The sequence below is a fragment of the Chelmon rostratus genome, chromosome 1 (genome assembly GCF_017976325.1).
Source record: "Chelmon rostratus isolate fCheRos1 chromosome 1, fCheRos1.pri, whole genome shotgun sequence".
Classification (NCBI taxonomy): Eukaryota; Metazoa; Chordata; class Actinopteri; order Chaetodontiformes; family Chaetodontidae; genus Chelmon; species Chelmon rostratus.
Genome location: NC_055658.1, coordinates 24,974,036 through 24,999,481, shown reverse-complemented (window position 1 = coordinate 24,999,481; position 25,446 = coordinate 24,974,036). Strand labels below are relative to the sequence as shown.

Below are 25,446 nucleotides of genomic sequence, written 5' to 3'. Positions count from 1 at the left end.
AGTCAGATTTAAGGACTCTGCAGTGGTCAGCAAAAAACACAAGCGACATGCGAAACATGCCAGAAAGTACAAATGATTGTAATTTTGTTCACAGGATAAAACACCAAAGCGCAACTGAAAGGGGAAACGCCAAAACCCAGACGGTCCAAAAAATGTCCCACTGGGCCGAAAGCCCGCTGCACCGAAGGCCTGTTTTGATGAAAATACACACTAATATCTTTGTGTATTTGGACACGCAGGTTTGCAGTTTGGTTAAGTTTAGGCATCAAAACTATTTGTTGAGGTTAAAATATGTGCTTTAGTTATGTACATACATGTATTTTCAGAACAAAGGGGCTTCGGACCACTGGAGCAATTTGAACTTTTTTTTCCAGAGTAGTCGGCTGTCGGACAAATGGGCTTTTCGTCCAATGGGACACATGTCAGACTTCTGGAATACCGGGCCATCCGACACCATCTGATCATACTACTGCTAAATGCTATCAACTGTGAAACTGATGAAGACAAATTTGAAAAAGCAATTCTTCTCCTTGTGGAGTTACTGTTACCCAGTTTAAACATCTAAAAAAAGCATTGAATTTGGTGAAGGACACATAATGACTTGTGTAGGACTTAAGACTTATTTGTGACTTTGAAAACAGTTACTTTAGCCCTCCTTACTTCTTCTGCGGTGGCTTTGATGTGCAAAATGCAGCTTTTCTGAAAACCAAACGAAACACAGCAGCAACTCTTCTGTCGCTTTGTTTGTATTAAATAATGTTGTGTTTTGAACCCCACCTGATTTATTGTCTTTTGAGAATTTCACAATGCTCCATTTTCCATGACTGACATTCAGGACTCACCCTGGACTTGAGGAGTCATCTCACTTCAAAGATTAAATCGAAGACAGAGCTTGATAAGTAAAAATCTTGCAATTTTATTTGCATATAAAGGCAGCTAAATATATCACAATGAACTGAAAGAGAGAACTAACATTTCCATGAAGAGGGATACAATCAGAGAAAGAGCGAGAGAGGAAGAGAGCACGGAAAGAGCATTTACAGCGGCAAAGTTGAGACAACTATTGGCAACATTTTTTTTGTGCTAGCAAGATTGCATTTACACACAGTGCAAAATTAGAAAAAAAAAGCAATAAACACAAATACGATCAGATTTACACTTTAAAGGACAACTTAACCATGTTTAGGCAGGTGTGTTGTTGGGAACAACCAGCACCTGTTGGATTGTGACTGACAAATTTTCCTCTCTCATCCAAAATGAATGTCTACCCTACCGGGAGAGTCGATAGAAAAACATTAAAGAAACCTCTGAAGAGCATCTGATGGGAGCATTAAAGAAACATGTCAATCATACATCGGGTGCATACAGAAAAAAAAATGCACCAGATTTTCTTTTTTTCGTCAAACACAACTTTTAGTACAGATGTTTTACAACATGAATATATAATATATATATATATTTTATACATACATTTTCCAAATCAGATCAGAAATCCATAACGGGATGTTACAAAGTGAATTTTCCGGGGTTGTAATTTGAGAACTTTCTGTCCCTGCGTTAGTCAGGTGTTGTTTTGCGGGGATGATGGGTAATAAATAAGGACTTTTCTCTGAGCTTGCAGAGAGTGGGGCTCTAGCTGAGAACATTAAAGCTAGTTTAAGGCAGCGTCCCTGTCAGCCAATAAGAAAAGAGGAACTGACGAGAAAACAAACAAACAAACAAACAAAAAGACCTAAAGACAAAATATCAGATGATACAACATAAAACAATGGCATCCATTGTCTGGCCAATGCAAACCAAACATGAAGAAATTGTACAAATTCACAAAGCATCATTTATCTTACAGATCTGACCAATATTTATCAAGAGCAAGATTGTTTAACCACAAAATCCCTCTGAAAAAAGGAGAATACCGGCGCCACTCATAGCTCATTTTTACATTCCCCCCAGAATTTTGCATCGCAGACTGTACTTATTTATACTTTAAAACTTATTTTTCAAACTCTCAAAATAAGCTAAGACACGCAGATGTGATGTGCTAATGTACGGAAGGCCGGGGAGGACAATAAATATTCCTTGTTTGTTTTCCTGTGATCATGAAATTGCAGAAACTTTTGTTTTATTTTTTAATAATCACAAAAAAGGCTGCAAAATAACACCAAATATTTTCCTATAATAAAAAATGTGAACTCAAGAATATGAGCTTGCTGTTTTGAAAAGGCAACATATATTTGAGGGATTATTTCCTGGATGAGATTTCCATTTCTTTCCTGTGTCTGTCAGGTGATTAACAGGAAGTGGAGCATAACAATGAGTAGCACCGATATAAAAACTCTGCACGATGGAATCAGAAGAAGATCAGAAGTTTCTTCACGTTGTGGAAGCTGTTTGTCAGACTGAAGCCCTGATATCTGCAACTACGCTGACAAAACTCTGCGAGGGAAACCTGCATTGTTGGCACAAATAGAAAAAATAAAACACCGGTATTCTCCTTTAACCCTCCCAGACAAACTCCCCTCCCCAGCCCACGTCTCCAAACCTCCTCAATCTCAACAACAGCGTGGAGAAGACCAAAAGTTTTCAAAGAAACACTTAGAATTTTTTTTTTAAACTTGACATATTTATAGAAAAAAAGTAGTTTATCCTGCCCGTGACCCTCCCCACCCCCGTCCTCTGGTCTCAGGAGCTGGAGGGGTTGGGCAGGTCGAACACGATGGGGGGGTTGGTGGGCTGGAAGCTGACGGTGCAGGTCGACGCATTGATGAAAGTCGTGTAGCCGTCTGTCATGATCCCGTAGCCTGAGGGAGGAACAGGCGACAGTCAGTCACTATCGACGCTAGAAAAGTTTCTGATTAATTGTTCCCGTTCTCGTCTCAGCTCTGAATAGCTTGAGTTTAATAATAATTTACATTTTAGCTATTAAGCACAATATTGAGTCATCGATTTCTTTGACACGTGCACTCCTTCCCTGAACTTATCCAGACATCACCCGGAGGAGCTGCATGTGAGAACGCAACCGAATCAGCTGAACCGGACATTAAACAGACTTTATCCAGCCAGCTCCTGGGGACGACGTCCGTTTAATGTCTGACTGAGCACATGTGAATTAGAGCAGATCGTTGGTGAGGGTGAAAAGGAAGAGTCTGTTCCACAAAACACCAAAGAAAATGTCTACAAACTAACTAACTAACTGGAGAGATGACGAACTCCTGAACTACAATCGGTAAAGGGCACGACAAAATCACGAGTTCATGAGGAAACCTATGAATATATGTTTTTCTTCTACTGTGATACATTCATATTTATCTACTGTGCAATAAGGTGAATTTATCCATACCCACCCCGTGCAATTTTTCAAATCCGTTTGCAATTTTCTTTTCATATATTTTCCAAATATGTTTATTGGGTTCAGGAATTCGTTACCTGAAGGAGGTCGATTTTAAGTTGAAAACTTGTGGGTAAAAGATCCTTTTTCTGTACTTGTAAACCCCAAATCTATCATTCAGACTACAACTCCAATTCCAAAACAGTTGGGACATTGTGCAAAATGCAAATAAAAACAGAATTCAATCATTTGCGAATGAACTGTGTCTGGTCCGAAGTGGTCCCTCTGTATGTCAGTGTGAAGCTCTGACCCCTCCTGACCCCTGACTCTGGATTTCAGCCTCAGTACCTTCGTGAATGCCTCCGAAGGCATGAAGTTTGGGTCGCACCCTCTTCTGGACCGTGTTGAGCAGCTCCACACAGCCGACCCGCTGCAGCTCCTTAGGAACCCAGTCTCTGAAACCTACACAAACACACACATTCAGATCCTCAGTTCCTCTGTTATGCCTGATCAGTCGTGAGCGATGGATGTACACAACTTAACCACACGAACTAGATGAGTAAAATGAAGCAGCAGCAGAGAAACCCCACTGAGCATCAATGAGGTAAAACTGTGATGACCAAAGTAGTATCCAAACATCTGGATACTCTGTAATAGATCATGTCGATGAGCTGAGGTACAATACAGTTTAGCGACTCCAGTAACGTGTCGTCACCCTTTGTTAGCAATCATTGGAAGTTCAGACTTGCATAATATATGTAGGGAATGTAATAAAAGGTATTCAGTGTATTTGTTAGCGAAATGAAGGTTGTCCTTATATTATATACACGTATAATTCCAGTGAATATTTCCAGTAAGAAACATGCTGTCCTTACTTCAAGACAGCGTAAAGTGGACTGATAAAGAGACTACAAAATGAAAAACATGGCTGCTTCTCACACACATTCACCTAGCAGCACAGTTTCAAGGTGGACGCCCAAGATTAGTGCCACCAATTCAGTATCTGACCAAATGTGAAATATGGTCACAATCTGCCTTCTGTTCCTGAGTTATGCTGCTGAATAACGGCCAGAAAAACCTTATTGATGAATATTATGATGTTGACCTTTGACCTTTCGGATATAAAATGTCACCACTTCATTGTTTTATCCTGTGAGACATTAGTGTGTGAATTTTTGTCATGATTAGCAAACCAATTCCTGAGTTATGGCCAAAAATGCATCTTTTGAGGTCACAATGACCTTTACCACCAAATTGCAATCACTTCATCCTTGTGTCTAAGCGGACGTTTGTGACAGATGCCATGAAATTTCCTCATGGCCTTCCTGAGACATCGGGCTCACCAAAATGGGACGGCCGTACAACCCAAAAACATGATTCCTCCAGCAACAGCGCAGAGGATGGCACAGAGCCATAAAAAACGGTCTTTCTTTATATCATCTGCAGGAGAGGCTTTGTCATACTGGACTTCCTCCGAACTACTTCTGTGCAAAGATTATATTTTTGCTGCATCACTCAATACTTGACTTGACTGACCCTAACTCTTACTGTGGTCTGCCATATTGTGAACAAAGGCACAGTTTCTGATGACGTTACGGAGGAAAATCGAAAGAAAGATCATTTTCAGAACGTAAAAGGACATTTTTGAACACATTCCCAGCCCATATATCTTTGCAGCCTTTTCTAATTCAGAGCCAGTCTTGATACTGAACACAGTAAATAAGAGAAAACCTCACAAATGTTCATTTACTGCCTTTTCATCTGAGTTTAACAGCAATCGAAACACATTCTGACAGGTGAAACCTGTTGTTGATATTTCCTCTACAGTTGTGTGATTACAGACTCTTTTTTTTCCCCTTCCATTTTGTCTCCTCTAGTTTTGAGTAGCTACCTAAATCTTCAACTGCCCCCTCCCCCAAAGCCCTGCTCTACTCTCCCATGGTCTCTCTCCAATTGTTTGCAGCGTCTGTCACACTGGTGCAAAATCGAGTTTCCATGCAATCAAACGGCCACAGCGGCTGCCGCTGCAGCAACGGCGGCAGCAGCCCTCCGTAGGCGAGAGGGAAGGAAATCACTCAATACGGCCAGATGGAGAGCGCAAGAAAAAAAAAAAAAAAAAAACAAGCCGGGCGAAAACAACTGGGGCCCAAACAACTAGAAGGAAAACTGAATCAGTCAGTGGTGAAAAAAAACAACAAACAGTTACGTATTTTCTTTTTCATAAAGCCAAACACAAATATTGAATCATAGAGCGTGTTTGGGGTGTTTGCTCCGGATACTGTTGGATTTAGATGAAAACAGTGTTGACTATAGTGCACACACACATCTACACACACGGCCTGCTGCGACGCCTGCAGTGACTTCATACAGATTTTGAATAATGAGGCACAACCTCATTAGATATGGTGATGAGGGGGCTGTGATTGGTTAATTGGACTCACCGAGTGGAGGTCCGTGGGTCATCAGGATGTCGATGCCTTCAGGGACGAGGTTCCATTTATCCAGCAGAGACTGACCTCGAGGCAGGTTGAACCCCCAGCCGTTAAACCACGGAGTCCTGCAGAGACGGAGCGAGACAGAGGACGTTAACGCTGCTCAGAAGACGAGCTCCCCCATAATGATGACATTTAACTAAATCTGATATCAGAATTTTCTTTTTTTTCACTGAATTCAAGCACTTTTTCTCTAGCATGCTATTTCTTAAAAATCTGCAAAGGTGTCCTGTGTCCTTATCTACTAACTTCAATTCATTAACAGTTTTTACAGTTTCGTTCAATATCTGGTTTTAAACCAAATGACTGCAAACAAAACCAAAGTGTCTCCACATGACGGATGCTGATGCACGTTAACTAACAGGGTTTTACGACAAATTCATTAAAATAGCTTACATTTCTACATGAATAGTAAATTCAAAGGCTGTGCATGTGTCAAGCATCACAAAAACACAGGGCTGAAAGCTGTCAGAAAGCAGGCTCATACGACATTAATGCAAACTTCAAACTCGCTGCTGCTTCACTGTAAAAGGCTTCAAGGGAATGAAACTGGTTCCGGTTTTTACTGTAGAGAGCTGCAGGAAGTTTAAAGCCAGCCTCAAACATAACTTTGGTGAGTCCCTGTGTTGTTTATCTCAGCATTCGAACAAGCATCCACTCATGCAGATGATGCAATACATGTTCCTGCCAACGGCATCACGCTAATCCACTGGTGGCGGTAACACGCCAAGATATGAAGCAATGCGCCAACGAAGACAGGGAAGAAGAAGACTGCATGCTAGTAAACATGGATACAGGATTTAAAATACTTAAAAACTCAGTTTTATGAAAAAGGAAGAAAAAATGTAAACAAACAGGAAGTAAAAACCAGAAGTCAACATACATTCATCAGAAACAAAGCAACTTAGCATTCATGTAGCAAAGCTTTTCCACTGAAAACACTCACTACTGGAAACAAGGTTGATGGGAGACTGAACCAAAGCTCTAACGATGTAAAAACAAGAACTAAAACATGCTAAAAAGCGACATAAAGCTGAGGGGAACTGCAGAGTTTGGTACTAATTTTTACTACAAGCGAGCTCTTTCATATAATATATAGCTATTCAATCTGTTGCTAATATAAAAATATTGATTACTGTGGCTTTAAGGCTGTGAATGGCTGATGTGCTTGATACGTAACAAAGTTCACCAAATACATATTTTTTAATAAACATGAAAATGAAATAAGACAACACCACGACGGGATGCATTAAAATGAATGTTGCTGTGGTATGCTGCAGTACAATGGCTGAAACAGACACGTGTGATTGGTCAGGCTGTTTACCTGTAAATAGGCGCTTGGTTTGATGCACCAGAGCAGGCGCTTTAAATTCTAAGAGTCACAATCAAGTCTAATTAAATTTAGAAGCAAAACCTATATGGCTGACTGCTCAGCCCTACTAAAAAAGAAAAAAAAGTGAATTTCTAAACAGTAGGGAGCCACATCATGTGTCAACCCCCATTCCCTCTGCAACGCAGGCTGCAGATTGATTGACAGCAGCTGGGCCACCTCCGGCAGCCTGGATGGGAGTCTGCAGCTCCAGGGTGACAGGCAGCATCTCAGCCTTCCCCAGCAGACACAAAGAAAGCCTCGATCTGGCTGAGTGGGAATGAGGGAGGGAGGGATGGATGGATAGATGGATGGATGGATGCAGGGGGGTGAGAACAGATGAAGAAATAAAGCGAACCATGCAGAGGTTAGATGTAGGAGCGGGGGCGGGGAGACCGAGGGGAGAAGAAGAAATCGAGTAGGGCCTGGTTGATAAATTGAGCCTTCATTTATCACAATAGTGGTAATGGCAGAAGAAGGCTGACAACAGAGGAAAGGAAGATAGATTATCACCACATAATACCTCAGTATATAAGCTGACCTACTGCAACAAGGCTGGAAAAAATTCTTTTAATTTTAACTTGTGTTAAGCAGCACAGAGCTGCAGAGAGTTACTCATGAAAAGATGATTTTGGCTCTGTTATTCCCGGGTTACTTCGGGACAGACCGCTGACTTCGGCACAGCTTCCAGTCACTTAGCGATGATGCTGCATATGGTATCTGACCGAGGGGAAATCAGGGCTCCACAAACATCAATTGCTTTGTTACAGTGAGGGATGAAGCTCTGGCGCTAATCAATACTTACTGCTGGTCAGGCGGGCCGAGAGGGGCTAACCGGAGCCCGAGCGGACTCAAGATGTGTAAAACATGAGATCTGAATCTCTCCTGGTTCATTTTAAAAACACAGCCAAGCTCTTTAAGTATGTCTGCTGAAAATAAGCCACAAAAAAGATATCCTGTTAATTCAGCATGGTGAGAGACCAGGTCTAAGCACCAGCTCAGCCCGTTTGGGTCTGGTGCTTGAACAGTATCGAGTGCTTGTGTGCTCGGACAAAAAAGGCGGCGGCGGCGGCAGACCTGCAGCTCGCTCTTTGATTTGCTCGCTCAGTCGTTTCCTCGTTCTCTCGCTCGGTGGAGAGCTGAGAAATGAGGTTAAAAATGAAATGTGAGGAGCGTGCAGGGGAGTGAAGGCCACAGACTGAACTGATTAATTAGAACTAATCACACAAATCGGAGCTAATGGAAGTCTAATGGATTACTGGGAAGACGCGGCGCTTCTCAGATGGAAATAGCGCTGCAGAGGCGGCCGTGGAGAGGAGAAACTTCGAAAGCAGTGAATCAGAGAAGGGCTGGCCTGGTCGGCTGGCTGCACACTGAAAGCACTGGCAGGGTATTTGTCTGGCTCTAGTTTTGACTAATAGCGACATGGCCAAACTTTGAAAAATGGCCGAATGCATTTATTTTCCCCCCATTCAGAAAAATAAATCGTGGTTCCCCGCAGCAGAAATAAATAAACAGCTGGAACGTTGATTTTGCTCCGTGTTTCACATGTTTTCTCCCACATAAACACATTCATCTAGGAGATGAAACATAACCCCTGACATGAGGCGTGGATCCGGAGCCAAGCAAAAGGTCCTGACTGAACGCAGAGCAGGACGCCTCAGCTCGACGCCACAATGGCCCCATTGTCGGCTGTCTGCCTATGAAATATACCTTCCATGCAAGTGCATTTGTTAACCTCTGCCAAGATTAATGACATCCTGGTCACATAAAGGAGAGACTGTTTCCTGTGTGCCTGTGACACAGGTTTTATTATACTGTACTGCTGAGTGTGTGTGTGTGTGTGTGTGTGTGTGTGTGTGTGTGGTGGGTTGAGTGTCCACCAGCATCTGAGTAGGATGTGTGTCGAACAGAATGTACGTTGCCAGGGTCTCAGTCTGTTCTCAGTGTGTATATATGTAGACCAACGTGTGTGTGTGTGTGTGTATTGTGACAGGACTACATTCGGAGCCCAGTCCTGCCTTGACACTCGCCATCTGGAACACGTCGCCGTGGCAACAAAGGAGAAGCGTCTGGAGGCAGGCACAGTGGGAAGTAGAGCAACATCACAGAAATAGAAGCAGAAGTAAGAGAAAAAGGAAAAAAAAAGTAGGAAGGAGGTGACGATTAGAGTGAAGAAAGAAAGATAAAAGGGAGGAGGAGTTCTGCGGCGTATAATAAGGGAAGAGATGTCAGACATCACGTGTTTGTGTTAAATATCGCCAAAGCTCCCTGCAGCCAACAAGAAAATTTAATGGATGAAAGCGAAAAAATACCGTCTTTAACTCAAACATCAGCGGCTCCAAACGACGCCACCCCCACCCACAACCCCACCAGGGAATCAAACAGTGGAAACAGGTTAAAAATGTGCAGCTCGGGCCGGCAGCGGAGGTGAAGCAGACAGAAGCCATTTAGCCCTCATGTGCAGAACGTCAATATTCAATTAGGCCGGTGGACATCATTAGGACGGCGGCGCAGCGTCTCGCTGGGCCTGACACCGCTCTTAACCCCTCTGCTCCCCCGAACTGCTCTCTCTGGGTCCCTAGACAGACTAAGATACCCCCACCCAATACCACACACACACACAATGAACGCTCCACTCCTCTCATTACACCTTCTAATTGGACTCCTCCCTCACTTTATGGATTATTTTAACCATTTTTTACACCTCACTGAATTGAAGTTTTACTGGCTGATTTTGTGCTGCTGTTCCCAAAATTATTTCTTAGGCCTGAGCAATAATTCAGCATCCTATATTGATTTGCAGTGGAACCGTACTGATATGATCATATCGTGTTCTTGTTTTACCAGATTCTGTTGTTAAATTAAGATATTTGAAGACCCTTGAAATCGATAATTTCTCACAACTTTCTGTCATTTTATAGACCAAACAAACAATATTCTGCAGGTTTATCTTTAACCATCATAATTGTAGCCCTGGCTTGCAGAGAAGTCGTTCCTTTTGTTTAGTGACTTTCAGTTGAATCTAATCATATTGATTACACAATCATGGTGTTTGGACATATCATATCGTGATCGTTTTGCAAAATCCTCATGTTTACATCAATGATTCAGAGGAAAGTCTAATTAAAGCAGAATGAGTTTACAGGTGAAGAGGTCACTGGAAGTCAGCATGATCATTTAATGTGTGATTGTGCCAAAATGTACCATGTTGTGATATACACCAGTTACATAATCCCCATTTGCTAAAAGTATATGTAGTAGTATGCATGTGTTGCTTCTTTGGTATTCATGAACTGTTTCACCTACTCTTGGACATTTTCTAGTCCAGATATTTTCAGATTATTTAAATAATGCAGTTATGATCCCAAACCACTGGTTACTTAGCTGGGAGGCTCTGAGGTGAACAAACTCAGGTCAGCCTCGTTTATCCTGTTCTTGAATCAGCACACACACACACAGAGGTACCTTCGTTTACCCTGTGCAGAGCAGGATGTTTACCAAACACGGCGCAGACTCTCAGCCACCACTGGTTGGGTGTAATTCAACAGACAGCTGAAACTATATCACTACGATCAGATTTTAATGTGAAATTGGACTTTTAATTTTCTTTAGTGGATAGCTTGATGAAATTTTGACCTGATGTTGGCACTAAAAGGTCATCAAACGCATCAGGAAATATCCTCAGGAGACCATATCCTTAGGACACAATGAGTGTTTGATGGAAATCTGGCCATTGGTTGTGAAGATAAACTGCAGGAAAGTGTCGGACAGATGCATCAATGACTGCCAGCTCAAATAAATAACATCAACGTTCGGAGTTTGGTGTCAGACCCTCAGAAGCAAAGCCTATTTTTGAGCCTCCATTTGCAAGGTTGAACAATCATACAGGGAGAAACCCAGAGAACAGCCAGCAACCAGAATGGCAGGAAGTGGACCAGAAGGCAATGCAGCCAATTACAAGACAAACTTATATTAAGAGGCTTTGTCTCGACCATAGGTGGTTAGCTAATACATCACACTCACCAGTGAAAATGTTAATTATAATCCCAAAATGCATAGAAAAACTGCTATTTTATTTTCTCAATGTCTCACTGGTACCAAATCTGGGCAATGAAGGTGCTATAAAATGTTATTATCGATGGGAATTATGTCCAAATCTATGAAAATAAGAGCCAGAGTGTTAAAGAGGAAAAACACTAAAGCTGGACTAACCCTCAACTAGACCCTAAAAAAAGTGAGAACTGGCAATAATCCTCACATTAGAGGGATTCCCTCGTCCCTGTGAGCACATTTGGTCTGCAGAAGAAGAGCAAAAGAACAAACACACACACACACACACACGCACACACGCACACACACACACACACACACACACACACACACACACACACGTCCCTGCAGGGCGAGACAGAGCACTGTGTATGTGTGTGTGTTTTGGCCGTGTTGAGAGCAGAGATAAGATCGAAACATGTCTCAGGTAAAGTATGATCCTCCACCTAAAAGCTGGAGAACAACTGCACCCTGGGATATCAGCCCGGCGCTGAACACATGGTGGGACGAACAAGCTGCACCGTGACCAGCCCACAGATAATAGGAGAGGGAGGGAGGGAGTTGAGAGTGTGTGTGCAGGTCCAGCGATCCATCGTGTCTGACCTCTGAGTCACAGTGGCCCCGGGGTCGGGGGGGGGGGGGGGGCTAATTGATCAACCTGTCAGAACCAATGAGGAGGGCCATGTTAATGGGACTTTTATAAGCCCCGCGGGACGCACCACCTGACACTCAGAGCTGTATGAGTATGTGCATAGCAGAGTGCATGCCCTGCATGTGTGTGTGTGTGTGTGTGTGTGTGTGTAATCCCAGAGCCCAGGTAGCCTTATTAAAAGGAGCCAAGTGGAGACTCTGGCTGGGTTTTGACAAATGGCCTCTCAACACCAAGGCCACCTTTGCAAACTTTGGGGACGAGGTAGAAGGCGAAGCCACAAGGGTGAAAGGGTCCGTGTATGTGTGTGTGTTTGTGTGTGCGCTCTGCTCTGCTCTGCCCCGGCACTAATAACCTGTGCCCAGTGACTGATGGAGTGTGGAATGGATTAATCTCGCTGAAGTCATGCTGCCAAACGCAGAGGCGCTAAGGGTTAGCCACCAGACTTAGCCCGCTTAGGAAAGGCTACAACCATGGGGACGGGTTCTCTCTCACTCACACACACACACACACACACACGCACACACGCACACACACACACACACACACACATACTCTCCCCAGGGTTTGTCTCCACGCTGAGATGCAGCCAGCTGCAGTTTGACCTGCAGCCCGCTAATGTAAAACAACCGCTGCATCAGCCAGCAGACACTTCGCAGCAAACACAGCTGCTCTCAGCGACCCGGCAGCTTCCAGCGATTCACAACATACAGGTCTGAGCGCATGTGAAGACAGTGAGTGGAAGAAAGACAAAAAAAAAAGAAAGGAAGAAGAGAAAAGTGCAAGAGCCCAACATTGCAGCAGGAAATCAAATGAGAGCAGAGATATTCAGTGTATCATTACATCTGAGAGACTTTCTCCATAACCATCCCCCACTCCCTTCAACGCACACACGCACACACAGAGAGAGAGAGAGAGAGAGAGAGAGAGAGAGAGACAGAGAGAGAGAGAGAGAGAGAGAGAGAGAGAGAGTCTCTGCAGCCGGAGATACACTGGATTAGCACAGACATCAAAGCTGTGAAAGACTACAGTAACTGAAACTGCCTGTCTGGAGTGTGACTCTGTGCAAGCATTGTGTGTGTGTGTGTGTGTGTGTGCGTGCATGCAAGCGTGCATGCATGCATGCATGCATGCCTGTGGTGGCTGCGAAAACTAAATTGGAAAAATTAGAAAAACACTGACAAATACATCTGCACCACCACACATGTCAGACTGTCACAGGCAAGACAGGTGAACTTTGCTTTCTAGGCCTCCGGTCACATTTTGTGGCCATTTTTTGAGACAGTGTAAATGTACCACAGCACTTGAAAGCATCACATCGGCTCCACCAAGTTTCACCAAGTTTGTTCCATTTTTCTTCACAACTACAACAACAAAACTGAAAGTACGCCATCGGAATCATTTGAAAGTTGTCATTATCTCATAAAAATCTTTGCATAGAAGCTTCAAGGATACCAGGATACTTCAATGTCATGCAAGTCATTTAAACGAAAATTGGTGTCTTGGGAAGCCTTTGCTGCAGAACAAAAACCACTTCAAAACAAATTAACCCTGTCACCAAATTAGCAAGGACCACAGGTGGTGAAGAACAGCTCACAATATCTGAAGCTGTGGCAGTTTTTTCTGTTTGCTTTTGTCCTGATATTTTCTCAGGCAGGAACTGCTTTGAAATGAACACGTAAGGTTACATCAGTCTGGTCTCCCTCCTTAGTCGGTTACATAACTGACAAACGAGACCTACTGATATTAGCTTATCACAGATATGCCTGTGTCAGCATCAGCATGTCAAAGTTACTGTAAAGGTAGGAATGCAAAATTAAACTGCATCATGTGAATGAAAGGAAGCATTTTAGCATTCTCGCTTAAATTTGCAACTAAGGTTTACTTTTATTTATCGATTTATCTGCCTATTTTATCATTTTGTCAATAAAATAACAGAAAATAGTGAAAAGATTGGAGGATTTGAGTGCCTGTGAGCTGCATGTGTGATCGAATGAATGTGTATGTTAGAGGTAGTTGTAGTACTTGTTGTGGAAGCACTAGCACAGAATGAGCTGTGGAGGTGGCAGGTGGGGTTTGGGAGGAGCAGTGAGGTGTTATGGGAACACAGATGTGCCTGCATGTGAACGCGGAATATAAACACTTTGAAATATGGATATGGACCATCAGGAAGTCGGGCAGGTCTGAAGAAACTGGAGACCAGGAGAATAAAAAGAGGGGGAATCAGGGTCCTATTCAAAGAGCTTGTATGCGGGCTGGGGGCAGGGGCCGAGAAGCATTCAACCTGACCTGAGACACAGGGACAAGGGTCCCATTACCCTCTTGCAGCCCCGACCTCCATGAACTTGATCCTGGAGAACAATGTAAGAGGGAGGAGGGTGGAGGGCGCGAAAGGAGCGAAGGGGGGCAGAGGGGAGGATAATATCTCTGGGAAATAAGTGAGCTTTCCTCTGTGACAATAACTGACAGGCAAGGTTTCATTTCCCAGCTCTGCTCCAAGGACTGGGGGCCACAGCCTCTTTTCTATGGATTTCAAACAGGACAAGGTGATCTGAAAATCGAATGAGCGCACTTCGTTACACAGGTGTGTCTTTCAGGCTGTTCACCCTCTTACTGCTTTTCTTCCTCGGCACAAAGACTACAGCTCCAGGTCTGCAAGTTAATTGAAAAAAAAAAAAAATATGAAAAAGCTCAAACTTTCATTTATGACACACAATACTGAGAGCAGAGAAAAGGATGAAAGAAAATTATTAAAAAGGACCCTTGTGTGTTTTGGCCTCTGCTCGTCATTGTGCCAATTCAGGCCCAACGCTGAAGGTCTGCTGCTCTTCAGATGCAAACTGAATTTTAACAGAAAGAAAAAAAAAATTCAAAACAAATTCAGATGGTTTGACATAAATTAGCCCGGAGCGGTGACAAAAAGTCCAATATTTCTCTCTTCTCCTCTGGAGAGAAATGCTTCATTGTGCTAGCCTTCTTTTCCTGCTTTTAAAAGAGTACTCCAACTATTTAGCATCACCCTGCTATAACATTGTCGCAGATGTGGACGATGGACAGTTTGAAAGAAACAATCAAAATCGATGCAGCAGAACGAGAGATATCGTCTTTTTTATTACACATTCTTCTTCTCAAAACCCGGTGCTTCTGTTACACAGAATGTCTGGTGTGTTATGCTAGCAGCGGCTAATGTAGCCTCGAACCTCTGGCGTGTAGCACAGATGAGGGGCGGGCTACAGAGGTCTGGTAAGCTCACTTCTTGCTAACTCCACACCTCCTGGCTTTGTTCATTTTCAGACTTGTGGTCTGAAGCTGACTCAAGTGACATCACTTGAGTTGGTTTAGCAGACTTCTTATCTTATCTTCTCTGGAGACGCTAAAGGCTTTGTACAACTTTTTTTAAACATATGCAGCAACACTCCTCCGTAAACAGGATTCGATGAGTAAAATATAAAATATGCAAACCTTTCCTTTAACTGTTTTTGCACAGATCATATTTTGCTGCATGAGTTAGTAACCAAAGATTAATATTAAGCACGTGACTCTGGTTTTAATATTATTTTCTGACACCAGAATGCCCTGGTTTTGTTTCTTCATCACAGTGTTCACACTAGTTGGCTTTCCTTGTCACAGTAAGATGAAGAGGAAAGTAACATCATCAATAAAGGACACTGCAAGCTGTTAAACGACATTACTGCTCTGATTATATTAGCATTTGTCTGCTCTGCAGTGGGGAATTACTCTCCTCCTGAGAATTATGAGGAAAGAAAGCAGCAGGTTCTCACAGACTCCTGTCAAAAAGCCTGGAGCACACTCTGCCTTGTTCTGACATGACAGGCCAACCAGCCTTTGCTGCAGAGGCCAAAGGTCAAGGGGGAGGGCGAGGAGGGGGTGTTAAAGGCAACAGGAAGGACCACAGGGTCAAGCCAATGCAGATACATGGCACTCTGTTTGCGGTCATTGTCTCGACCTTACAACGAGTGGATGCTAGCAGGGGCACAGAGAAACACTGACAACAATAGGCACAGGAAAGCACACAAACTGGCATTGTTAGTCTCATGGGTTTGTATACAAAGAGCCGGAACACAGACAAAACAAAACACACAAGGCTGAACAGGGCAGCCTGTACAAAGGAGCTCAGGAGTCGTACAGACGCACCCATAAAGATTAAACCAAAATACACAAAGCTAATGTGAAACGCAGTTCTTCCAGGGAACAAAAGATGTTTCTGAAATATCCAGCTGCACAGTAAGCCTGGCAGCTCCCTTTAGTGCTACTATTTTAATGCTGATTAATCAATCAGGATTAAAATAGGATCATTTACCAAGAAAATGTGATATTTGATGGTTCATAAAATGTGAGGATTTGTTGCTTTTCTGTTGCACATTACTGGGTGTTCTGTGTTGTCGAAGTTTGGACAAAACAAGCTATTTAAGGACGTCATTTCAAGAACTGGGAAACTGTGGCAGATGTTTCACTATTTTTAGATGTTTTATAGACTACATGATGAACCAGGAAGTGATTAGTAGATACAGCAGATAGCAGATTTCCTAAATATAACTGAATTTTGTTTCTACTGTTGGTTGTTTGAAACTGCTCACTAAAGGAGGCCAAAGTTTGACCACCTTCTTATTTACGACACCACATCCCTGCTGACACCTGGGTGTTCCTACCACCCACGTCGGGTGTCTAAATCCAGCAGGTGGAGATAAGCTGAGTCCTGTCCTTGCCACTGAAGCTGTGCAGAGGTCAGCAGGAAGGAAGGGAAGTGCTGCAGGACGGCGTGAATGCTATCACCACCGAGCAGAAACGAGTAGGTAGGCTGCCCTTCTGTTTATGGAGCTGTCGTTACCGCCGTGATTGATGGCTCGCTACAGACAATCCACATCTCCCTCTGGGGCCGCTCGGTGTGGTGGGAGACGACGTCGGAGAAGCAGAAGTGTGGGAGAGAAAACCAGTTCCAGCCGTGGTGGAGGTGAAGTCCACTTTTCAGGGAGCTCTGCTACTCCATGATTTTCTATTGATTTGATTTGACGACCATCAGTACCAAATTCAATAAACTAAGGCAGCATGGTAGATGGACAAAAGTACATGGACACCTGTACATTACAGCTAGATGTGATCTTGAACGCCTCATTCTAAAACCTCGAGCATTAATCTGCTGCTATAACTCCTCCAGTCTTCTAGGAAGGCTCTACCATTAGGTAACATTAGTGAGGTCCAAAATACTGGATGGGAGCAAGTTCTTCCACACCAATCCACTTCTTTTTGGATGTGGCTTTGTGCAGGGGGACATTGCAATGTAGAAGCAGGAGAAGGACTTTCCAGAAACTGTTGCCACAAAGCCAGAAGCACACTATTGTCCAGAATATTACTGCATGCTGTAGCTCTCTTAACTGGAACTAAGGGATCCAAACCATGATCCCAGACCCAGGATACACAAATGCACTATACATGGACAGCAGTGTCCACACATATGGTTCAATTATGAATTCAGTGTAAATCCTCACCCGCTGTGATATACTGCATAGAGAGAGCTGGAAGTGTAGGCTGCTTTAAGAGGATGCCAACTGCAAAAAATAACACCTTGAACACTCTGACTGAGCATTTGCTTCATCTTTTCCAATTTCACTCCTTCATCTTAAATCATTAATGTTTTCTTCCTTCTAAAACTTGCAAGAAAACTCAGTGGAGCTTGTACCTCTTTTCTCCCTATCAAAAACCATCCAGCACTTAGCATCTCTACTGTCGAATGCAGACTTGTTGTCATTGATGGTATTACTTATTCATCCGAGCTTCAGCTGCGCCAGCACTTAGGTTGGTGACCTTTCACACCAAACTCTGAGGAGAATAATGGCCAGGACAGTTAAGATACACTCTGAGCTGAAATCTATGTTTAGGCAGAGAAAAATAAGTCACTATGGTAAAAGACACAGCTAATGCAGGGCTTCCACACCTCAGGCCACAGCAGCTGGGGACACAGGGCTTCCTCTGCTTTTCAAATATTTATCCCCTCATAGCGTGAGACACAGCGAGGGACGGAAAACAAGATGGAGTCCTGCTGGGCCCGGGATCTGCCAGTGTACACACATGCACACCCGGACAAACAGAGCAAAAAAAACAAAACAAAACAAACAGATGGGCAGATTCAGATGTCAGAGACATACATGCGCCCCCTTTGTAACAACCACCGTGTTGATAATGATGGAAACCCACTGCTGCCTGCCTGGAGTTTTTAGCATCGTCTCTGTTGAATGAGCAGGTAGCCTGAGGTCGGGTTCAGGGGTAGAGCAGGGGACCGTCTGCTGACAGATCGCCTTTACTCCCTGGCTGGTTGCTGAGCCATCTTGGGCTCCCTTCCAGGGGATTGTGATTGCATTTTATAGCCTCGAGCAGCCTCCTCATGTCATATATCCCTCCTCATGTCGCAGACATCTGGTTAGCTCTGGGCTCTTCTGGTCTCCCCTGTGCTCCCCGCTGCGCTAGATCGTTTGATTAAGCCTGCATCGCTCGTAATCAGGCTCAGAGCTCCTTCCATCCCCCATACCTGCAGACCTGCTTTCTAACTGCCTCAAAGTCACATGGCAACTGCAATTTGCCTCCCTAATTTGACACATTTTCAGCTAAAACAGGAAGTTTGGACGTTAGGCAAATGAAAACACCCACAAGGAACAATCATGGTGTGTTAGGAAGGAAACAAGGTTTTCAATGTGTGACTTAATGTTTTTCAAACATGTGTTTTTAGTTAACAGACACAAACACAATGCATCATGCATATATTATATTATTTAGGTACATGTAGCACATGCTGATCGCCTGTTTGTTGCAAAATGTGTTAATTTCACTTCATGTATTGTTTATTTTGCTTTGACAGCGCACAAGACATGAACTTTACTTCCATTGTTTTATATATATGTCATTTTTAGCTGTATTTTATATATATTGTTTTCAGGGCTTCTATGTAAAAGGGGAGCTTGCTCTCAATGGCCATCCCTGCTTAAAGAAAGGTAAATACTGCTACCTTTTTAGGTCTGTTGTTTCTACCTGCGCAAACACATTTTCAGTTCAAAATAAAACTCTTTTAACACATCATACACAAATTGATGACATGTCACCAAACAGCGTAGGATGGACTCTGATATTCATTTGCATTGGCTTGCCTGTTAAATTCTGAGCAGCACAGAACCTATTTATTACCACTTGCTCACCTGCCCCATCACTAAGCTATTCATTATCAAGGTGACTAACCTGCATAGCCATTAGCTGCAATACTATTCATATCCTGTTAGTTAGCGCAGGTATGCTGTTAACGGGTGACGTGCCATTAATTCTGCAGGTACAAAGGAAGACGTGACCCCGTTTCAGAGAGCCGCGGTGAGCCTTTGCACCGCCAACACACAGCCGCCGTGTGTTTAACGGGCCTCATAGGGGAAAGAGACTTACAGTGTGTTTACACAGTGGCATCTCTGAGCTGGTATTAATAATAGAGCCACTTAGCATTCAGAGGCACTGGTCTCAGCCACGCTGTTTGTTTCACAGGTCATTAAATTTATGCCGCAGCCCTAATGTTCATTACAGCAGCAAACTGGCCAGGGGTCTGTAACACTCGCTCACTGTCTTTAATCCCCCGCTGTATTCCAAACACTGGCTTTCTTTTCATCCCTCGCTCAATCTGCCTCTCTCACATCTCAGTCCATTTGCTTGACAACAATCTTTTCCTGGTTTAATTAAAAGGATTGCACCAGTGTTTCCAGGTTTCTTGTCTGTTTTCCTCCCCTGTCCTGGCTATCTTTGTCAACCACTGCACGCAGGCAAAAAGCTTCACTTCAAACAAACGCCTGGACAAATATTCTAATGTGGATGGCATGTTTGTGGAAAAACTACATCCTTCAGAGATGTAGTTGTTCCACCTGTGAAAGCTGTAGCTGTTGCCCAAAGCTGCTGCTGTGAGGCCAGTGTTGCCAGTTTCACCTTCGTAGGCGATGCTGGCCAGAGGAAGCTGATCCCTGTGCAGGCTTAACGGCTGGTAATTCCACTTCCACTGTGAACACACCAAAGTCACCGTGCTGCAAGCTAACAGAGGCTGGAGGTCAAAATGATAGACAAAAGGCACACACAATGTGAAAACTAATTAAGGGCTTTTACAAGGATTTTAGGAAAACGACGAGACCTGAAAACAGCAGGGATTTATACAAGCTAACAGGGAAACATGAACAAATGGCTTTATGACACTGGCAGCTTTTTTCTTCCTTCCTAGTCGTTATAAAAATCATTAACCTTCTCTGTATTATACCTCCATACTCTACTCTTCCACCTGAGCATCTATTCTTTGCCTCTCATCAGGTGCTCTGCCGAAAAACATCAATCTTAACCATCACAAACATCAAAAAGCACGATGCCATCAGGCAAAAGCAGCTAAATGCAGCAGTCCTGACGGGGGGCAGATTTAATGTGTGGGCCAGGCGGGGGGCACGTTTAACATGCACACACATTGTAAATCAACACTGTGTGGATTCACATTGCAGTCGCAACCAGCAGCTTGGTCCCACAGGCTCCAACCGCCCACCAATCCCTTCATTATTTCTTAATGCGACTGATTATTCTCTTTAGAAAAAAAACAAAAAAAACAACACTGACACACAGCCCTGCAGGAGGAAACACTAACACTTTAAGGAGCGAGCAAACACTCTGTTTAATCTAATTAATCCTCTTGGAAATATCGCGCACTTTTCAGGTCTCGACTGTAGAGCGGAAAGCAGAAATGATTCCTTGTGGGAAGAAGTGTTGACGTTCAGATACTGGCTGTTCATGCCAACAGTCCTCTTGACTGTTTCGACCAAGACTCCCCCCCAAAAAAAACAAAAAAAAAGAATGCAAGGACGAAATACATCAAAGCTCCAGCTCCAAAACTTCTGTCAACTAAAATGCACCCAGGATGGACTAAAACCTTTTTACAGGGTTTACAGATCCTTAATCTGTTCTGAACGAATATTTGAACATTTGTACATCACAAAATAAAAACATGAATGTACTGTAATACGTAGTAGCCTTACAATCATACATGCCAATACCACGATGGCATATATGGAAATGACAGCATGCAAAAAACCTCTAGTGAGAACCAAAACCAGACCAGACCAGAAACCTGCAGACTGGACAGAGTCTTACATGCATTCAGTACATCACTGCGATAAAGACACGGCCTGCACTACTGCTGCAGGAATCACCGCATGAATCAGGATCAAGTGCAACCGTGGCAATATGATAGCTCTTATTTGGCATTAGATGAATTAGCTAATCATCAGACGCATAGAAGCAAAATTATCAAGAAGCAGCCCCACTGACCAAAAAAAACAAAGCAAAATAAATTTAATGATAAACCAGTAAGAAACTAACATCACATGAAAACTGACTCACAACTGTGCTGATAAAGAAGAGACGTCGTTCAAAACCCAACAAAATGGAGACTTTCTTCCAAATTTTACCCTTCATTAGTTAGCAAGTCAACAAGTCATGCCCTACTGGATGTCATTCATATCCATCAGGTACCACAGCCATTGTTGCAATGCCCCAAAGCAAGTGCCTCAGCTGATGATGGCTGAATGAAGGCTCAAACTGGCTATGATATGGTTTATTCTCCATGTCCCCAGCTTGATGTCATCTCCCTTTAAAAATGGCATAATGTAGATAAAAACATTAAAAATGTTTCTTTAATTTTGGCATTTTAATCACAAACGCCTTGCAGATTATGAAAAAGGTGTTTCTTGTTCAACACATTTTGGTTTCTTTGACAAGAACCAGGATTCAAACCAGAATTAATAAGTACAATTAGAAACTGTGCTGATAAAATTGAAATTGTCCCGATGCTTCTCTTGGTGTCCTCTCTTTGGGAACTGGATTGTGTGTGTGTGTGTGTGTGTGTGTGTGTGTGTGTGTGTGTGTGTGTGCGCATGTGTCTGTCCGTCATTACATGCATCTGTCGTCCCTTCTGCCCGGCCCGGCCTCAATCTGAGTGTCTGCAGTGGAGGATCAGAGGCTCTGCACAGCGTCCAGTCATGTTGTTCTCTAATTAAAGCTGACGCTGCCACTGAAGCCCGCCAGCGCCTGGGTCAAAGGTCACCACGCAACCACTGACACGAGCAGGTAGCCAGCCGCTGTGAAACAAGCTGAAGGGCAAGTCGCCACCACCAGCCTCCACCTCCTTACCCTCCTGCCACCACCAGCCTCCACCTCCTCCTGTCCTCCTGCCCTTCTAGTCCCTGCGTCTCCTTTCCATCCCTCCACCTCTCCACACCAAAGTTCTGTCCTCTCAAGAAGAAATACACCCACCTCCACACATTTATCCACTCAATGACATGGGAGAGAAAGAATAGAGACAGAAGTAAAAAGAAGAAAGGCTTTCAAACAGGGGCAGCAGAACATCTATAGGAAACTTGCACTTCAGAGCCCTTTCAGCACGATCAAAGAGCGGGAACGCTGCTGCGAAGGCACAAAGCCATCATCGGAGGGCCAAGCATGTCACTGGAAGAGAAAATACAGTAGGTGGAGAAGTCAAGTTCCCTATGTATCTCATATGAATGTTGCTATCTGTTCACTAGAATAAAGACATGCTGTTGACCTTTGCAAGTCTGTTCTTTTAGAGCAAAGTGGAACTGGACCTTGGTATGTTTTCCTGGAGAGAAGGAAAGAAAAAGGTCTTCAAGGACGCTGGTGCTGAGGTGGAGGAGGCAACTGTGCTGAAGAAAGCCATTTATCATGCTCACAATACAAGTAAAAAAAGGTCTCAAGCAGAGTAAAAGAATCCCTTGATGTATTTGGTCAAGTACAAGTGAACCAGAGCTTGTAAACAGAAGTCACACAGGCCTCTTGTTTACAGATCAGAGTTGTAGCAGCATGTCAACCCCGGAGGTCAGATGCTGCAGGCTGCAGAGGAGGCCAGTCGACGGAGTAGTCCCTGCAACTCCATCGACAGCGTCCTCAGGCTTTTTTTTGTGCTGTTTGGCTTTCCGAACACGAGGAACTGCTGTCTGTCAGATGTCAACATTCACCTCCTCCTCCTCCTCCTGCTGCTGCTGCTGCTCAGAAAGCCTCGCGCTTTTAGTTTCCTAGAGTTGATTGGGCTTCCATGCACATACTCGTAACAAACTGTGCTGCTGCTCTTCTTCTTGGGGTTTATTTGATATGGACACACACAAATACACACCAGCAAACTGAATACACAATTACGATGTATCGTGTCAGATGTGGCGCTCATGCTTATTTGAAACACCGATCCCTGCTAGAGCTTTTGCATTAGCATAAATACAGAAAACACACAAGAGTTTAAATACAAGATAAATAATATTTACAGAAGTAGAAATTAGTGAAAATGATAAAGTTAGCATGTACATGTTTTGATCATCAGGGCTCGGTATCATATCAGAAAAATACTGGTGTTGATAGCAAAATGATGCCTTAGTCATTTTTCATTTAACAAAACAATTCTGAAAATATGACAAATTGTGAAAACACAAGATCTTTGCCAATAAAATAGTCAGAATGTCTGATAGACAATATGATCCCTGATGTGACCAGTCTGACTAATACTTTTGGTGGTACCAAAAACAAAAACAGAGGTGAAAACTCTGCAATCTTTGTCATATAGTCAGAATTTTGCATCTTATTTCTGTGCAAGAAAGAGAAAAATCAAACTCAGCTGGCAGCTGGAAGACACTGACAAACATGTTCACAGTGGAACTAAATTACGCTGCAGAAGAGACGAGTTCCCTTTTAGCCTGCCGTGAAAAGTCTCGCTGCCACAGATGGATGTGTGTTCTTCACACTTGTGAAAAAAATCTAGGGCTTCCAGATAAAAGGTGGAAACCACATCAGGTGATAAGAGCCGGGCAACTCGTATCGCTGCCAGTCCTGCACTTTTACGTCACAACATGCAGACAAAGAGCAGCAATTCGGTGGCTTGAAAACATCCCGTTATGAGACTGTTCAAGCCTTTTTTCATGCACATTTTATATCCATTAGTTTGGTCACACAGGTAGAAGAAGAAGAAGAGAGACAGCGCTCCATATCTGTCTCTCTGTGTCCCCATCAAGTAGACGAGGCCATCGACGCCTCAGACAGAGTCGACCGAGCTCTCAGTCTCTCAACAACACACACAAGCACAGACATGCAAACCGACAGCAACAATTACACCTTCCAGCCGGAGGCTGTGTGTGTACTGTAACCACAGTCTGTCCACGCCGTCAGGGACAAACACCGATCCGACCTCAGAGCCGCGCTAACAGTCTGCTGCGCAACCAGAGAGCAGGAACACACCGCCGGCTGAAACACAGCTGTCTCTCTCCATTATCTCACATTATTACTTTTATTCACAGAGTGCTCCATCTTACATCACACTAAAGGTGGGAATCCTCACGGGAGACTGTGCTGCTGACACAAACAGATTTAAGACTTAAAATTATTCATTATCCTTTGATAACGCTGGGAGACGAGCAGAGCGTGAGGTCAAATTACCCACCGAGGCCCATTTATTTCTTTAACTTCCTGAAAAATTCTAATAAACACTGCAGCGAAAAGAGACAAATGGCTACAGGGGAAGAAATACTACACCCTTCCAAACCAAAATAACAATCAATACAGTCCAAAATTCTGACATCTACTGTTTCCAAATCAATACCAAACTAAATGACTAATCTTTGTTTTATTGGATCCACTGAAAGTGTCAAGAAAATGTCACTGCAATTCTCAAAGTGCCTTGATTTGGAATGGGAAAAAAGGGTGAGTGAAGATGAAATAGAACAAAGCAAAAAACATGATTTTACTCTGCTGGAAGATTCATTTTTCTTTTCCTGTGTGAGGAAATATTTTGGACATGATATGAGATTATCCCAACTGGGTGAGATCATCCCGCAGTTTTGAGACGCAGTTTTAAGTCACGGTAAATCACTTCACCTGCATCACAATAATGAACGGCAGCTCGAATGGACAAAAGATCTGGACTACAACCCCCAACAACAACGGCACTAAATGACTTTATAAACTGGACCATTTTCCCTTTTTTGGCAGTAAATTTGTGGCCTGGATCCAGAGCAGGGTTTTGGCCGTGTCAGCCCTTTTCCGGAATCGGGAGTGTTTGATGGAGCTGCTGGCCGTCGTGTGCCAGACCTCCGCCTGCCCGGCCGGTGACTGATGTACACGGGGGCCACTGAGGAGAGCTTTATTAAACGACGGCGAGGACCCATCACTCTCCTCCTGACATATATGGGGCTCACCTTGGGTTGGAGGGGTGGAGGGTGCACGAGGAGGCGTCAGGGAAATATGAAACATTTAGTGCGTCTGCATTAACGCACCCTCGTGATGATGAACAGTGGGTGTTTGTTGGTTTCCAGTATGTTGCACTTTTGAATTTTGACTGCGTTTCATATTTTTCCTGCATAAGGGCCATTTGACAAACATGCCTCTGTGTGTGTGTGTGTGTGTGTGTGTGTGCGTGTGTGTGTGCATGCGTGCAGGCTGAGTCATTTAGCAGGGAACGCTATGAACCGTCATACTGCAGAGAACGAGG

General features: G+C 43.6%; 1 protein-coding gene across 2 annotated transcripts in view; it reads right to left on the bottom strand.

Annotated features, from left to right (window-relative positions):
- Positions 1 to 910: 910 nt before the first annotated feature.
- The window catches only part of mpped2a (metallophosphoesterase domain containing 2a), a 65,163-nt gene continuing 40,627 nt past the window's right edge, over positions 911 to 25,446 (bottom strand). For both annotated transcript variants that reach the window (XM_041934693.1, XM_041934684.1), the window contains 3 exons: positions 5,767 to 5,882; positions 3,674 to 3,787; positions 911 to 2,798 (listed from right to left, as the gene is read on the bottom strand). In XM_041934693.1, coding sequence (XP_041790627.1) covers positions 2,680 to 2,798; positions 3,674 to 3,787; positions 5,767 to 5,882 — 349 coding nt within the window. In that variant the 3' untranslated portion in view covers positions 911 to 2,679. The remainder of the gene's footprint in view (positions 2,799 to 3,673; positions 3,788 to 5,766; positions 5,883 to 25,446) is intronic.